Source organism: Callorhinchus milii, unplaced genomic scaffold (genome assembly GCF_018977255.1).
Source record: "Callorhinchus milii isolate IMCB2004 unplaced genomic scaffold, IMCB_Cmil_1.0 Scaffold26, whole genome shotgun sequence".
In the NCBI taxonomy this organism is placed as follows: domain Eukaryota; kingdom Metazoa; phylum Chordata; class Chondrichthyes; order Chimaeriformes; family Callorhinchidae; genus Callorhinchus; species Callorhinchus milii.
This window is the reverse complement of record NW_024704767.1, coordinates 1,361,249-1,378,901: the sequence shown is the minus strand read 5'-3', so window position 1 is coordinate 1,378,901 and position 17,653 is coordinate 1,361,249. Positions and strand designations below refer to the sequence as shown.

Below are 17,653 nucleotides of genomic sequence, written 5' to 3'. Positions count from 1 at the left end.
AGCTGACACACAACATGGGTGTATAGGAGATGATGCAGTTTCCTCTGAGGGTCAAATGTCCTGAAAATGTCTCCCACAGGATTCAGTGCCTGAGGATCATTACTCATATGAAGAGCTTCACTCAAAGAGGAACAGGACACCTTTGATAAGTAATCCACCTTTTTGTAGCTTTTGTTCAACAGGCTACAAATCCTGAGAAGTAGATGCTAGATCTGCGTGTCTGTTTGAATTATAAGGCCTCCACCATTATCTACCGTAGTCCTTTGCTACATGATCTTAGTAAAAAAAAGCGATGACCCGAGATAGATTACTATTAGGATAAATATATCATCAGCAGAGATCTAAATTATATGGCGAATTTACAAGGCAGTAAATCTGGATTTTATAAATGAAGCATACCATCATTGCAGATAACAGCTTCATATAAGATGATACCTGTTGTAACACAAATTCACAGTGTATCAAATATATTAAAAGCATTGGCAATTAGTACTGCCAACCAGGTTACTCTTAGTTCCAACCTCTCAAGTTGGCAGATGAAATTTCCCAGTTAGTGAGGGGCATTGCATTCCCCAATCATTGCTTATTTATGGTGGTGATAGAGGCAACAGGTGCATTTTCGTGGGAACCTTGTCACCCTTTATTCACTCTTGGCTGTTGCACACAAAAAGCTGAAATTAAAATTAAATTGGTGACACTTGCCAGCTAGCTCCTGCAGCTGGAGATAACACAATGCTAAAAGCTGTGTCCGAGAAGTAGGGTCGGACTTTCCTCATCGTGTGTTTGAGCAGATCAGATACTGTAGAGTAAAAGGCAAAATACTGCAGATGCTGGAAATCTGAAATAAAAACAGAAGTTGCTGAGAACATGCAGGAGGTCAGGCAGCATCTATGGAGAGAGGAAAATCAGTTAACATTTCAGGTCGATAACCTTCCATCAGGACACTGTAGAGTGTTGTCTTAAGGAGCTGAACTAGGAACTTCTGCTGACTTCTCTGTTTTGGCTGATGGGGTTCGTTTCCATGTGCGGAAAAGAAGTTAACCTTCCTGTCAGTCTTTGTGTATACTACAAGATTAATTAAAGGGCAAATTAAATAATATGTAAACATAATTTCTTTGGAGCAAAGTCTTAAGAGCTGCAAAGTACATTGCTCTGGTTTTGCTCAGTTAAGGGTGTAGCCTGGCTTGGCTCATTTAAAAGCATAATCGTGGGGGTGGTTTAGGCTAACGACCCGCCAAGGATTTATTAAGCAACCATTTTTCAAATTGCGTGACACCATTTAAATCACCTAATCTTAGGGTTCTGAACTTGGAATTAGTTGCAGATGCACAGCAGTAGCACAGCAGACCCGTGTAATGAGGAGCGGGAGATATAAATGTAGCTACAGCCATGCTGAAGCAGACTCACTTTGCTGCCAGTGGTATCAACAATAGCATTACAGCAGTGAAAAGAAATACTCAGCTCTGAGCTCAGTTGTTACTGCTGTGTTTTGAGGAAAACCCAAGCATTAATTAAAGAACAATTTTCAGAGCTTCATATTATAACCTAGAATGTAGAAGGTAGTATTACATCTTTCAGTGTGAGAAATAAGCCAGTCCATTGTAGGAAACACCATAAAAATGTTTTGAGTTATGAATACAATAGGCCTATTCTTTTAAGTGTTATTATGGAGCTGTCAAATGGCCACAATTTCAGTCCCAATTCCTTCAATATGAAATGGGGCAGAAGATCATTTTTAATAGTGTTATTAAAAATCAACAACATTTATTAATGTGTTTATTGAATTCTCTGGGAGGCCGTTTTACAATTGAAACAAACCGTAGCTTAGGACATTTCCAGCAGTGTCTTCAGAGAATGTTCCACCTCCTGTTGTAAAGCCAGACTTGCACACTAACTAATTGATACTTCCTTACAATGGAAGACATCCACAGCAGCAGATAAGTCTACAAGTTCACAAGGTTGTGATGCCTTTGACCCATCTGATCTCACCAAAAACCCATGCTCCTATTTCCTCATCACAGCATCAAGCTGCTTTGTGAATGAGTCCAGTGACCTGGCCTTAACCATCCTTCCTGGCAGCTTGTTCCAGTTAATACTCTTGAGTAAAGAAAAAGTTCCTGGTGACTGAATTGAGATTGCTCTTTCCAACTCTAAACCTATGCCTCATGTTGTACTGTGTTGGTGCATCCAAAAGGATATATCTGAGTTTATCTTTTCAATCCCATTTAAAATTTTACATAGCTTCTGAGTAACTATTAAGCACTCTGAGACGCTACCCTTCGTGGAGGGTGCTATATAAGTGCAAGTTGTTGTTGTTGAGTCGTCTTGTCTCAAGACTGAAAGAAGACGCATTATGAGTGAAAGGAAGAGGGAAAGGATGGGGCTTGGGGATTGTGGTGTCCACACATTAAACAAGATTCAGGGTCAGTTGTCGACAAATACATTCGACAGATAAAAACAATTCCTATTTTTACAGAGAGGCTGAACCAATGAAATAGTTGTATTTAGTTTTCTCTCTGGATTTTGTAGTGGAACACTAAGGTCCAGAGGTTGTGACTGACTCTCAAACTCCACTTGGATTTGGAGTTGGTGTAGCAGTAGAATTCCAGAGGACGAGTCGGAACTGTGGGATTCCTTGTGTACAAATCCTTTTGCGAATCTTGCAGATGTGGGCCCACTATCTACAAAGCAACTTAAATTAACCCAAATTACAGAACATTTCAGAGTAACAACAGGGTGTGTGCACATCTGTAGCGCAGAGAATTGGATGCACATTTTTTTGCCTGACAGCATTTCCCTTAAGTATTACTGTTTTTTTTCAGGCAATCTGGTGCTATTGGCTGCCGGCTAACTGGTGCAGGGTGGGGAGGCTGCACTGTGTCAATGGTACCCACTGACAAGCTGGAACATTTCCTGGCAAAGGTACAAGAAGCCTTTTACAAAACTGATGCTCAAAGAGCAGCTCTGCAGAAACAAAACCTGTTTGCTACCCAACCTGGAGGAGGAGCCACAGTTTATCACGAAGCCTAAAGAATGTGCCCTTATGAGAGAAGCAAGATACGTGGGAACAAGGAAGTCTCTTTTCTTTCTGTTATTTTTGACACAAAGCTAATCTCTTTATTGTTTGCTGCTTTGTAGTATAGTTATTGAGATACAATTGGTGAAACTCTTTGAAAAGAAGCTTACATTTTTTGCAAGAATGTAGAGGTGTTCATAATACGCTTTGTGTCCCTCAGTCTGAGGCCAGTGCTCAAAAATATCATTGTTATGAAGTATCGCCAAAGTGTTAAATTACCAGATTTATCATTTTAATCTATCGTTATCTTGCACAAGAGCACATTTTGTAACCTTTTATACATGGTGTCAAATGTTTCCAAAGAATGCACAGCCCGCACGTCTTTCAATACTTCCAGGTATACCATGTCATTCAAACCATGTTAAATGGTAACTTACCTATTTGCTTAATACTTAGTCCTAGGTAAGTTAGTCCTCAGTTACAAATCGAATGATAAAAGGTGCAGTTTATTTGGAATACATTTAAGGAAATGCCCCAAATCAAATCTTTCTTTGCTTTCTTGTGATCAGATTTGCAGTTCAACTACAAGGCTGCTGAAATTTAAACCACACAATTTTATACTTGTTTTCGTGTTTGAATTTTCATCTCTTCGTCTCTCTCGTCCTCATCCTTTTCTATTCGTCACTGGATACAGTTAGATAGTCCTAATGAAGATCAAGATGGTGTTGAAAATATTCATGTTGATGCAAAATCGATGTAACATTTGCTTACAATGTACCTTGAAGTCTAAAATATTTTACTAGAAGATGCAAAGATGTTTCTAACCATGAATGCATTTCACAATTGTTTCTAAGAAAGGAGCGAAATCTTCAGCCTGCTGATAAAACATAGTGATAGTGGTGATGGGGGAGGGGGGCACGGGGCAGGGAAAATGGAGAACAATTGATGATGATTGTCCAGAAATAGAAAATTAGCTAATGTGGACAAAATATAATCACTTTGACTTGTAAATGTGAGGCTTCATCTTACTCAAGGTGTGGTGTGGCATGGGGGTGGGCGGGTGATGTAAGTTTTATCTGGTGCTCACATCTTATTCATTAACCAAAATAAATTGCTGGAAAATTATGGTCGTAGACTATGCCTCATGTGCAAGCCTAGTGCAAAATATTCAGATAATTGTCTTTCATTCCTTAACATGCAATTTGTATTTTATAATAATCATTTTCAGGATAATCATGGCATTGGAATCTGTTCACTGTATTCAAATTCCTAAAGTGCACAGCAGTAATACAAACAATGTCTAATGAAGCTAATTTTAATTATTTCTAATTCACCCTATTTTCTTATGTAGCTAATACTATATGTGCTCAATAAAAAATTTTTTGTGAAGCATTTCTACCTTTCATTTTTAATACTGAATGAGAAAACAGTCCTTTTCAAATTGCAATCACAGAAAGGTTAAATGTGACCAAATGTTTAGGCCGAATAACAGAAGACTTAGAAAGGTTATGAACGAGTGGAGGTGTTTAATGATAACTTACCATTTTGTTTTTTATGACGTTAATCTTCAACTGCGAATCAAATGGCTTAACAGAAAGGAACATTTGCAGCCTTGTGTAACATAGATAATAAGAGTTTAGTTTCTTTTCATGTGGTTAATAATGATAATCCTTGCATATGGTATAATGCCTTTCACGCAAGAAGAACATACTAAAGAGCTTCACAGGATTTACTATAAAGTGGAGTGACTGTGTATTTGTGGGTGAACTTGGCAGCCAATTTGCATACAACAATGTCCCACAAACAGCCATGAAATGAAATGACTGTATTTTATTTGAGGGATTGTTGGCCAAGACACCAGGAAATACTCCTTTCTCTTTACGAATAGTGCCATGGGATCTTTAACGCTCACCTGAACAGGCAGACGGGATCTTGGTTTAACGTCTCATCTGAAGGACGGCACATCCAAAAATCCAATAAATTTCAAGCACTTCAATGGTTTGTCAGATTAGACTATGTGAGTTCAAGTCCCGATGTGGGGCTTCAAACCAAAAACCTGACACCAAAATTACAGAAAATATCAGTGTAACTGTAGGGTGTGTGCACATCTGTTGTGCAGAGAATTGGATGCCCATTTTCTGCCTGACAGCATTTCACTTAATGATTATTGGCTTTTTTCAGGCAATGTGCTGCTTTTGGCTCATTTCTAACTGGTGCTGGGTGGGGAGATAGCAAGTACTCTCACTGAGTCAGGCTGACACATAAAAGAATCATAATAAAAAGATATAAATTCTAAATTTGAACCTTCCTCGGGTGAGCTTTTTAGATTCCTATCGTATTATTTTCTCCCTTCAGTTCTGCAGACTCCATTGAATCTCTAAATACCCGTCCAAAGATATTCTTAATGTGCAGTGAAAACAGTGTATTCAATCATTTGTGGCAGGTGTCATAACCTAGTCCTAACACCTGTCCTCAGCAAACATCCACAGCAGGGTCACTGGCAAGTGAATATAAGCAGGAAACCTTGTTTGATTGTTCAAGAAACTTTGGCTGATATTTTTTACTTCCAATTTGAGGGATGATGGGGCTACTATCCTGTAGTTTTTACAGAAATGTAATGTTCAGTTGATGCTGCTGTTAAACTATGCTTCTTACATCTGATGGAATGTGATGCAATGTCACTGACCTTCTCAGATCCTCACATCAGCATTTTCAGCTGCCAACAGTGACAAGTTACTGGGAATTTTGCAAAGCCCACTATGAATTTGGCACCAAATTCACACCATTACTGGCATGAATGCCAAAATCCATAACGTGACAACTGCATTAGTCAGAACCCCAAGGCAGTAATCAGGATTTTTTCTCAAGATCAGAACTTTTCAGTCTTTATATGAGTTGTCATATTTATTTGTTAGCGGATGAAGCCAATAACTTGAATCTGCTATTGCATCGTTTTTTAATATCAAGCTCCTTCAAGTATAATTTTGAAACATTTCAAGTGCTTGCTGCCAGGTAAACGTATTCACTCACAAAAGATGAAGTTGTTTTGACCTCAACTTCAATAAGTTATTATAACATAGCAGGCAGTGATTTTGAGGATGTGGAACCTTGCATTGAGACTATTATTTCATACCACTAAAGCCCTTCCCGGTTAGACAAGGGAGTTTGGAAGGGAACAATCTGCATCTCTGAATTCGACAAAGGTAAATCTCATTTTAGTTACGTTACCGTAAGTAAAATTCCCTCTCCCTCATTCTGTATGTGAACATAGTTCATATTAACTCAATTCTTAAACGGATTTATTAATCAGTTTTCTTAAGGCGATGACTCCTCTCCCCTGAGTAAGACTTACAAAATATTTTTGTTTAAAGATGTCATTGACAGAATGAGCTGTTTAATTGCATCAAAGATTGGGCAGATCGAGAATGCCAGAGTCTTTACAGATAGTAGCGATGTGAATGTTTTTAAAAGGACTGTAGTTTTGATAAATTCTGACTATTCTACACATCATTTAATACAAACAGGTATCACAACAGTCTTGTTCACTCCTTCACTATCTATACAAGACATTGAAATAATTGTTTTTTTGCAATGTTCTGGGCTGGAAACAAATCCACATTTACTGTGTGTGTTTTTTTTTTGGTGGGTTTTTATACGTTGTTCCAACTTCAACTAAGTTGTACAAAAATATAATAACGAAGGCCTGTTTTTTGTGCGTTTTTTTGTGCTGACTGCGAAAACCATGGATGGAAACAACAATCAGGGATGAGTCACAATGATCTTACAATGAATCAAAGCTGAGACTAACCATGGGATTACGGGATAAAATCAGTGACAATCGATTAAAATTCTTTATATATTCCAAAATGTTTAGGGGCCAATTTTGTCCTTTTGTAGCAGTTTCAATTTTGAGCAAACCGAGGATTAGCAATGTGTGTGTGTGTGTGTGTGTGTGTGTGTTGGTGGGGGCTAAATCTAATAGCAATGAAATTCTTTCATACTATTAATCTATTCACAAAAGTAGTCCAATGGTTTGGTAATACAGTCAGTAATAATGGATCCCATAACCCCAGGCAAAATAAAAACTCCAGCATCATCAATAAGATTTTAAACAAAAGTGATACAAACCTGCTAATTCTATGGCCTATTTTGATGGTATCCATTTTTATTTTTTTCATCTCCTTTTTGGTTTGTTCACGTAATCTTGAAATCCAGAGAGAAACAAGTTAAAGGCGGAAATAAATAAGTGAGCAAATGACAAAAAAATGATTCCATATACTAACTACAGCAATACATCAGTTGCATTTTATTTTATCCCGTGCTAAGAAGTGTATTGGAAGTTTTATGAAACAAATGCAAACCTTATATAATGATAATAATCCTTGCAGTTGATTTAGTGTCCTATCACGTAATTGAGATATCTCAAAGCGCTTAACAGAACATACTGTAAAGTGAATTCACTATATTTTGTGGACAAATATGCACACTTAAGGTTTTTTTTATTGAACAAAATCACAAATTTTCCAAGTGCTTTAGCTAGTGTCAGTGTGTGCAACGGTTTAACTTACGTGCTGTAATCCTGGTGAAGATCATCGCGGAATTTTTCATTTTCCTTGATAACATCTTGAAAGGTTGGATGAAGTGGCGTGCATTGGTTTCAGTTAAAGTTAAAACGCCTACTATTTTAAGACTATTTGGTGGTGTCTTAAGAACTTAAATTGCCTCATTTATGCTTTCCCCATTAATCTTCCTATGTCAAGCTTAAAGACAGGGGGCAAGTTAACAAATTGCAGCCAAAAATAACATTAAGAATCTCACAAAAACCGGGACGAAATCAATTCTGTGCGATCTAGCATTATTTTCCAAGTCTATTGGGACAATGAACATAAAGTGGAGTCTTTGTAAGAATCAAGAATTAGCATCGAAAGCTTAATCATTAACAAATGAAATTAAAAACTTAAATCCCGACCCAAATTAGTGATACAGGCTTCAATTTGGCTGAATAGATCTTTATAACGAATTTGTACCACCATGCTAGCCCACCCAGCCAACTGTGCAATAAACGTTCAGGTTGACAGCGTAAAATAAAAGGGGTAATTTTTTAAAAAAATTTAGGACAAATTGAGATAACACCACAATTATTTTAGTCTGTTACTTTACACAATCATTTAATAATGACTGTAGCATTCTAACTTATTATTGACCTAGCACTATCTAATAGTGAAGTAACCAAGAATAAAAGGGACATTGGTTTAGCACAGAGCTCTTTTTTAAACTTGCCATTTGTTTTTCATGGAAATGCAGCAAAATGAATGTGATTTTACTCTGTCGTTTGATGCTCTACTGGCAGTACAGTGCAACCTCATTCACCTCACTGGGCAAAATGTTATAAGGTCAGAAGAGGAAAGCTTAGTTGGTAGAATCAAGGGAACATTATTGGGGGTTATTTTTCTGAGACTGGAATAACATGTTCATTAAATAGAATGTATGCAGTTGGCTCTGTGCGTAATTCTCTATATTCTTGTCCTGGGCTCCTCTTGAGCCCGTGTGCTCTGTAATGGAAATATCACACACTTTTTTTGACCGCATGCCTGAAATAGTTTCTGATGCTGGAATCCAGCTGTAGCATGCGGAGGGTTAATCTGCAAATGTCTGATGGGCAAAGGTTCAAAAACAGATTATCCATGGCATGACAGTGGGCTGCGATGAAGACTGTCCTGGAGGGCAGGGAGGACCTGTTTTCGATAGGAGAGAGCCACGCATTATGTAGAGGAGGCTCTGTGCCCAGATCAGTCGTCCCACATTAGAGTCTTGGCAGATCCCGTGGGAGATCAGAAAAAAAACAAATGATTTGAAGCATAGAGTTAGGGGAAGAGGAAAACAAGAAGGGAAAGGAAGGGAGATTGCATTTTGCTACTGGATTATTTCCAACACAAATGCAGGGTATAATTTGGTGCCATCAAAGTAAAGCAACCATGAATGATTCAATAGTTATGGGACTTTATCAAGCTATACAACTTACTTCATCCTTCCAACAGGAAAATAATGTTTTGGAATAAACGTCTTCCTCTTGTACAGCGTACAAATGTACAGCGCTGGAATGGGCTTTCGGTTTACCTGTAATTTGCTTTTCCTAGTGAATTATTCTCAATCACAAGAAGGCACAAACTTGAGCTCAGAAGAATGATGAATGTGAGAGAATTAGAGAACTACTTTGATGAGGAAATCGATAGGGGTTGCAGTATGAGAGTTGGGATTATTGTTTATTTTATATTATTTTATTTTTTATTATTTAACAATAGTCTTTTCTGGTCCTGCACACTCCCATATTCCTCAAGCAATCCACACAAATGTTACATCTTTCCTGTATAAATGTCTTAGACTGGACAGAGTATTAGGTGCCACATAAATCCAAAATTCAAGCCATTCAGTTTATCCATAGATCTCCCTGCATGAAAACAAATGGCTTTTCCTTATAAAACAGGAAAAATGTGCAAGGAACAATCAATTTAAATCAAATGGGGTAGTTCAGAAACAATACAGAATGCAATGTTGGTGTTTCACTGAAAAAAATAAAATAGACAACTTTAATCCTTAGAACTACTCTGATTTAATTGTCATTGTGTTGTACTGCTTTCCCCACTGCCACTCATGAGTATTCTACAGGTTCCTTGCAGGAAAGTTAAATCTATAGATAATCTTGTGGATTTCAGACCGTGGCCGTGCTAGGATTAAAGGTCACGCAACAAGGCAATATGAGAAGCAGATACACATGTTATCCATGTAAACTATCTTCTGGGAGTATTCTGCCATACAAAGGAAGGTGATGGCTCCGAGGATAACGACAAAGATGATCTGAATGAAGATCCCTGCCTTGGGGAAACACAGCTAAATCTTGATATGATTCTATCTGCCAAACCTGTCTGCTGGAAGCAATTACACATTTAGGAAGGGTAGAACTAATTAAGATGATATTTAGTTCCGAAAGACATTAGTTTAACATGTAAACAGTGATGCCTTCATTGTACCAGGGGACACAGATGTAATGCAGTGGAAGGCAACATGACTAAATTGTACTCCTGATATCTCTTTCTTCATGATGGAACTGGTACAAAATTATGCACAGCTAAATGGCCTATGTCCCCCCACCGCCCCCCATTAATTAATCTCAGCCAGGGAACAGCTTGGGCTACAATTGGCCTCAACACCCCTGGTTAGGGAGAGCAAAATCAACCAGGGTTTCACTTCTGCTGGAAGATATGTGTGTGTGGATATTGGGCTGAGCATATGATTGGGGTCTGTCATAATGCCAACCATGTTGTCAAGCCTGCGGTGGGGAGGGGTTTGGGGAGGGGGGTGCACTGGTGGGCCTCATTGGCTGGTAGATGGAAAAAATAATGAAACACCTTCTGTAGAGGAGGCCAGCAGGGTAAAGTGGCCGTCATGTCCTGAAAACCAATGTTTTTCAGTGTTGAACTAATTTTGTTTAAAGCTGTCAGCCTAATTAATATATGCTCCTCCAACACTGTACACAGCAACACTGAACCGTTCACCCCCATGTTACTCTGAGCACAGAACATACAAAGTTCAAATATTGCATTACTAACACGGTGTAACATGTGGAAAAACATTGCTTGGCTCAGTACTATGATCCAATTGAATAAAGGATATGGAAATTTAGAGATCTCACTGCGTTTCATTAAACCACCCCAGGAGGCTACCTTGCCAGTTCCTATATTTTTCATCTGGAGGTAGTGATTCACTAGAGGACTACGTCCCTTGAGTCTGTAGAGTACGTACTGGAACTCTGGACCACGGCCAACGTAACATGACTGTAAAATGTTAAGATTCATTGATTAATCCATTTTGCAGCACAATAAAATAGTCTTACTGAAGTCTGACCTGCGATATTCACAAACTGGATTTATCAGCAGCTCCTGATTTGCCCAACATTGAATTTTGAGATTCGAGGCTGGAAAATTGCAATTTTCAAAGTGACTACGTTTGAAAAAAAAAGCCAGCGAGATTACATTACAATAGCCAATCCTTCAGGGTGAATATCATCTACCCGTCAATGTGAGAATGTCCTGACCATCATTATCTGCTGCAATATGTCTGTATAAAGTTAAGGGACCAAAAACAAACTAAGTTCACAGCAGTATAACACTGTACTAATGCACTTAATGCTAACTCAGAAACATGGAGAATAATAGATTCCCAGCTGTGACCCCATCACTGGATTCAAACGAAAAGATCGCAAGAGATTTGTGAACGAAAAAGGCCCTTTAGCACATTTGATCTTACAAAGACAAACTGACATTTTTATAGCTCCTTTCACGACATGAAAATATCCCAAAAGCTTAACAGTACTGGCTGGCCATCTTACCATTCATCCCCATAGCTTTGCCATTGGAGCATTCAAGCTGGTTTTAAAATGAGTCCCAGTGTGAATGTCTTCATCACCCTTTGCACTAACCCTTTCCTACTATTAATTACCTTGTGTGAAAAGAAATACTTCCTGGTGTCTGCGCTAAAATTGCCCCTCAATAACCCCATAACCACGCTCTCTTATCCTGTTATCTTGAGATATCTGAGAGTAAATGTTCTGTGCTTACTGAAATATTGAGATAATGGTTATAAACTATTCACATTTCGCCGTCACTGGGTGTAATTATCATCTGACTCACTTCATGACATTACTGCCTTGCAAACATTCTTGAGTGCTCATCATTCTCTGTATATCAAGCATGTAGATTTGCATTATGTACATGGTGCTGCATAGATATGAGTTAGAGTTTCAGTACAAGTTAATGCACTAAGAAAAGGCTCGTTGAGAACACTATTAATTTGGTTTTATTGAAATCTGAACCTGACTGTTAGCTTAAATTTAAAGGTACAATAAGAATAAGTTTGATTAACTCACTGTGTACCGTTATTGTTCTATCCTAAACTTACCTGCTTTACTTCAACCGTTGGCATCAGTTTTGGTGTTGGGATTTCTGTCTCTTTCACGATTCCTTCATCCACACCTTTCAGTAGTTTGTCAAAATTAAACTGCAAATTCATTTTTCCTACAGGGAATTGAAAGAGCTGATTACTTATCGTGACCTTTAATGTCACACACACACGAACACACTTAGTACAGAACAACTACTATGCTTAGAATGTCCATGGTTCCTCCAATAAAAATCACTCTGTCTGATCATTTCTAGGAAAATCATGTAAAGAAATTATTTCCTTCTTTCTAACAGCTGTTCTTAATAGCAGATTGTTGGACAAACAGAATTTCTAGCACCAAGAACAGGAGACAGGAATGTTAAACTATTTCCTATGCCGAGGTTTCATAGAAACCTGAACAGAAACCAAGGACATCAGTATGCATAGCGGTTAACAGAAATACCAAAAATCTGTTTGTGTGTGGTTTGTTGTCAGCAGGAGACTGAAATGCTGAGAAGGGGGTGATTGCAGGAACTAGGAAAATCCAGAGGAGCAAGAAAATCCATTTGTCACAGCCTGTATCCCAAAGTGGACTGGGAGATAGAGAATTCCATGCAACCTGGAGGAGGAAGTATTGAACTTGCAAATGTCATGGACTGAGATCAAAACTGGATTCCAGCATGAACATGCTTTTATGTTGTAACTAAGTCTTTGCTCCATTGCACTCATTGTACACATTGTGAATGGGAGTAACAACGTTTTGCTATAAGCCCAGTTACTTCAACATTACAAAAAACATTTACATTTATGTAGCATCTGTCACGCTAGGAAGATGCCTCAAAGTGCTTCACACAGCTGAGATCTCGAGCTGGGAGGGGGGAATTGAGGAAAGCTGGAAGCAGTGTAACCCTTCCTCAAACACCAGTGAAGATCATATAGCAGGAAAACAATTGCAGCAAGGCTTTTTATTTTGGAAATCAGTCATAAATACTATTTCCTTTTTTCTACTTTCCTACATTATCTACATTCCACAGTTACACTGCTGACGTTATCTGGACATGAATAGAAATAAGAGAAGAACCGGACTGCCCCAAAGTACAAATAAGCTTCAAATAAAACTAAAAGGAGTATGACCTGGAAATCAATGGTTAAAGATTTGAAAGCACCAAATAAAAGGTCAGCCGGCAAGCTGATGTGGGTGTGAATGTGAATGTCAGAAAACAAACCCTAAAATGGTAACCTCCATGGCCAGAGAAATCACACACGGATTATGCAATGAATTGCATTTATTCTACAAGGATTAGATTTCAATTAAAAGATAGCTGGAATTCATCAACACAAACAATATATGACATTTGTTTGGGAATAGTACAAAGAGATAGATGCTGGTGTATTGTAGTTGGATAATATGCAGGCTCCCTGCACTAATACTCTTGTCATTTTTACAGCCATTGAGTGCAGGCTTGCTTGCTGCGCAAAGAATCCTACATTTGGCAGAGAGTTTAGAGACAACGTGATACTCACCATTTAAAATCCTGTGCTGCTGTGAAGAGTTGCAAGGCTACAAAAATGTAATTTGGCCGTGGTTCCTAAGATCCATTGCCAAATTTTATTTCGATAACACGCAGGACAACAGGACAAACATTTGCCTTGCGCGCTTTACACCAGGGATAGCCAACCTTTATGGTCAGACAACAAAGTACATTTTCTTGACTGAATATTGTGAAGTGTGTCACACACAGAGATACACACACAAACACACACACATATATGCGCTTTCTGATGGTCTCTCAGGCACATGAGCCCACAGGTTGGCCACTACCACTCTACACACTCGGGTACTTCTGAAGACTTTACGCTCAGTAAGTCTTATTCATAATCTGAAGTGCATTGTTACATTACTGGTATTACTCCACGTCTGGAACCCTAATGAATAGAATGCTAGCGGGAGATTACTTCCGAAAGTCTGGAATCTTGTCCAAAGTGGCCGGAGGCTGTTGGAATCTCAGTGCAGATGTACATGATCAACAACAGAAAACAGCTCTAAATAATGAGCAAACCTCTACTCGATTATCTTTATATCTTTCTTTCCATTTATTCATTGCATAAAATATTTTTGTCTGTGCACATTTAAAAAAAAAGGCACGCTCAGCTGACAATTATTATGAGTTTTTCCTCTAAATGTTTAAATCCTGTGAATAGTTTATGTCTCATTGTTGAGACAATTCACTTCACCATTTCCACATTAAAGCAACACTGATAAAGCAGGTTTTCGGGCTCAAATATCGGGCTGCTCCCGAATCAGAATTTCACTGATGTCAAAATTGCACTGACTTGCTACAGAATAAATCCAACTGTATTGTAGCTGATTTCAAATGGACTTTATTATTTAAAAAAATTAAAAATGTTTTTGCTGAAGCCTTTTTGATGTTACTAAAATCAGGTCACACTTCCTCACACACTTAATTTTTTTTTGTGGAAGGGGTAGGTATTGATCCTTGAAATACAGATTAAAAGCCACTAATTTTAGACTTTGAGCAATGCATCTAAGAACAACTTTGTGACTCGGTGAGCATAATCTTTGTTCCTTAAATATTCCCATTCGCAATTCCGATCATAACGTTGCATGCGTTGTGCAATAAAAATGGTCACACTGTTTGCTCACATTACTGTGAAGTGGGGAAGTCTGCACAATAAAAGGCCAATAACATGGTTGATCAAGTTATAAATGTGAAACAATGGGTGAATTAGACATGCTTAGGAAACATTCTCCAAAGCCCAATATAATTTTAGATGGTTTGGATGTTGGTCAGGGGTATTATATTCACTGCTGGTCCATATATTTTAGTTCAGAAAGGAATTCCCTATTGTAAGCAGACACTGGCAAGGCCTACAGATTGATCCATTTTCACAGAATCAAACACTCTTGTGTAAACATTACACACAGATGAAGAACAAAACTGGAAACATTTTGAGGCTATAATTCACCACTGAAACAAAAATGCATTTCATGTGTGTAGACTTATCAAGCCTGGGAAGGCTGATAGAATCAACTTTCATTTGTGTCCTTCAGTCAAGGCTGCCCGTCTTCAATTGGATTGGGCAGTCTATACATATGCCAATTTTACTTAATTATGGGTGTGCAGACAGACTATGGTTTGGTTCAGCTGAAATCAGTATAAGATACTTTCAAAAGCCCAGAAAACCACAGAACAAGTGACATCAGACACAAGAATGAACATACATGGATGGCATATTACATCACTTCTCTGAAAAAATTTAATTTGGACAAAATGTCTGGATCTTAAGAAGTTGTCACCATCTGTCTTTTTTTTTGCCAATTCTATTCAATTAGGCCCAGACCTAAGCATTTGGCATTAAAGATTGATTTAAATAAGTCAAACAAGGGCCAACTTCGGAAAGTCATGATCCTTCGTGTTGACTCTCCAGATAAATGGCAAGTTATTTTTTAAAATAAACAACACCAACAACAAGATTACACTTGTATAGCACCTTTCACGTCCGGAGGACGTCCCAAGGCGCTGGATAGAGTACAGCATCTCAGACCCGAGCTGGGGTCAGGAGGGGGGAAAGGAGGGGAGGGGAAGTGGCCGATGACATGGTCGAAGAGGAGAGTCTTGAGGCGGGACTTGAAGGAGGCTAAGGAGGAGGCGAGGCGGAGTGACCGGGTGATGGAATTCCAGAGGTTGGGGGCAGAGTGGCTGAAGGCTCTCCCACCAATGGTAAATAAAGCTCAGATAACGTTTTGTGACTTGATGTTTTTGTATCCATCAACATCCCATTAAAAGAAAATCCCGTTAGTAAGTTTCTAATCAGATTCCAATTCACCTCTTTAATTCACACAGTTTCCCATTCTAATTCAATTCCTGATCCATTCTTTCAGTCCATTCTAGTCCATTGCTGGGACAAAGATTACAGGACAATAATCTTGAAAGTGAACTCCCCTTTATTGAGGAGATTTGGTGTCGTTTGTCACTGAACTGGGTGCTGGAGCATAGCTCCAGGGACCAACTCCCCTTCTCAAATTTAGGTCTAGACACGGAAAGAATGGCTTCTTTTCTGTGATCATGACTGCCTAAAGACCACAGCCTGTTCAAGGTTTTGTTAAAATGTAATTCATCCTCATGTCTTTAAGTCAGGCTGGACACATATCTCTCGCTACTGAAAGAAATTACTAGATTTTTAACAATGCCCCTCTGGTCAGCCTCTATGAGTGACGGGACACCATACAGAAAGAATACAACCACCTCTTCCCCCAAAGGCAGGAAGTTAAAACGAGACATGAACCTACTCGTATGAGTTTCTATAACAGGACAGAAACACGCCACTCAGTCCATTAAGTCTGCGCTGGCATTTTTCATCACACAAGACAATTAATCTACTCCTCTCCAAATCTATACTTCCAGGTCCATAATTGACCTAAAATAAACAGAAGCCAATCTTTAGCTTCAGATAATTTCTAGAGTCAAAGATCTAAGGTCATCATGCTGGCAGGATTGAAATTGCCAGAAAAAATAAAGAAAAAAATGTTTAAAGCTTTTCTCCCATTGATTTTTTCCTAAATACTATAGTTACTATAGATCCATAAAATTAGGTTAGGATTGTGAAGAATCTCAGGGCAACTTCACCAATAGTAGTTATTGTCAAAATGGCAAAACTTTGGCCTTAATCTGAGTAGAGTTCGGCACAGACCTCTGGTTCTATCCCCCTCAAGCCAAAAGACCAGCAGTCTTGTCCCCGAGTCTCTGCCAATGGTTCTCTGAAGCTCTGCACTGAGACGTGGGACAAAATTTCCTCTCAATCTCCTGGGGTATCACCTTGCCCTTTCTCAGCTGGCAGCTTCCCCAGATCAGCTGGCTGAGAACTCGCCCCCGGAAGAATCTCTGCTTGTGAAGGGACTGGAGACCTTAGATATTCATGGCAAAAGTTTAAATCAAAGATTTGTTTTGACAGAGAAATGCTTGTAATTGCGCTTGTAGTCTTTAAGTATTGCTTATAGTCTTAGGAGAGCAAAAGTAAAACAAACATGAATCACCCCGACCAAGACCGATGCTTTAAGCAAGTGCTTTTCGTACGCTTACACTCTCTGATATCATTCTTTTCATTTATTTGCCTTGAGTTTGTTAAATATAATAAAATAAACAGATGATCAAACGCGTGATTTGTTTCTCAAAAATTAGGCCCAATTAAGTACAATCTGCTCCAGATGCAGAATTCTTTTTCCAGTTCTGTTTTCAGGGATCGGTGCTTAAAAACTGAAAAACAACAAAGCAATATGCACTGCGAATTGTAATTCCTCATAGATTTCTGAATACTTAATCAAATACTTCAGAATGCCTAACAACTATGATGTACAATCTGATTGATTGCATGGTATAGGAAGGCTATTTTAATAATAATAATAATCCTTGCATTTGATACAGTGCTTTTCACGTCTTCTCGACGTCTCAAAGCGCTTCACAGAATATATTGTAAAGTGAATTGACTGTATATTTTGTAGGCAAAACGCAGCAGCCAATTAATATTAATGCAGAGAGACCCTATATGATACCTTCTTTATGACAACATGCTCCATATTCTATTAACATTCCAGGTGGCATCCTTAGAGAAAGTGGTGATGTTTGACTGTGATGAGATACTTATGTTTTAACTAAACGGTTTGAATAGGAACTGTATTAT

General features: G+C 38.5%; 2 protein-coding genes across 4 annotated transcripts in view; one reads left to right on the top strand and one right to left on the bottom strand.

Moving 5' to 3' along the window:
• The window catches only part of galk2 (galactokinase 2), a 46,949-nt gene extending 42,541 nt beyond the window's left edge, over positions 1-4,408 (top strand). For both annotated transcript variants that reach the window (XM_042344046.1, XM_007906257.2), the window contains exon 10: positions 2,823-4,408. In XM_042344046.1, the coding sequence (XP_042199980.1) occupies positions 2,823-3,030 (208 nt within the window). In that variant the 3' untranslated portion in view covers positions 3,031-4,408. The remainder of the gene's footprint in view (positions 1-2,822) is intronic.
• Positions 3,664-17,653, bottom strand: part of LOC103186978 (protein FAM227B-like) — a 56,867-nt gene continuing 42,877 nt past the window's right edge. Inside the window, exons 4-9 of one of the 2 annotated variants that reach the window (XM_007906273.2) lie at positions 11,972-12,087; positions 10,688-10,848; positions 7,585-7,662; positions 7,145-7,219; positions 4,558-4,627; positions 3,664-3,720 (exon numbers count right to left, since the gene is read on the bottom strand). In XM_007906273.2, the coding sequence (XP_007904464.1) occupies positions 3,691-3,720; positions 4,558-4,627; positions 7,145-7,219; positions 7,585-7,662; positions 10,688-10,848; positions 11,972-12,087 (530 nt within the window). In that variant the 3' untranslated portion in view covers positions 3,664-3,690. The remainder of the gene's footprint in view (positions 3,721-4,557; positions 4,628-7,144; positions 7,220-7,584; positions 7,663-10,687; positions 10,849-11,971; positions 12,088-17,653) is intronic. The other variant, XM_007906277.2, reaches the window with a different exon arrangement.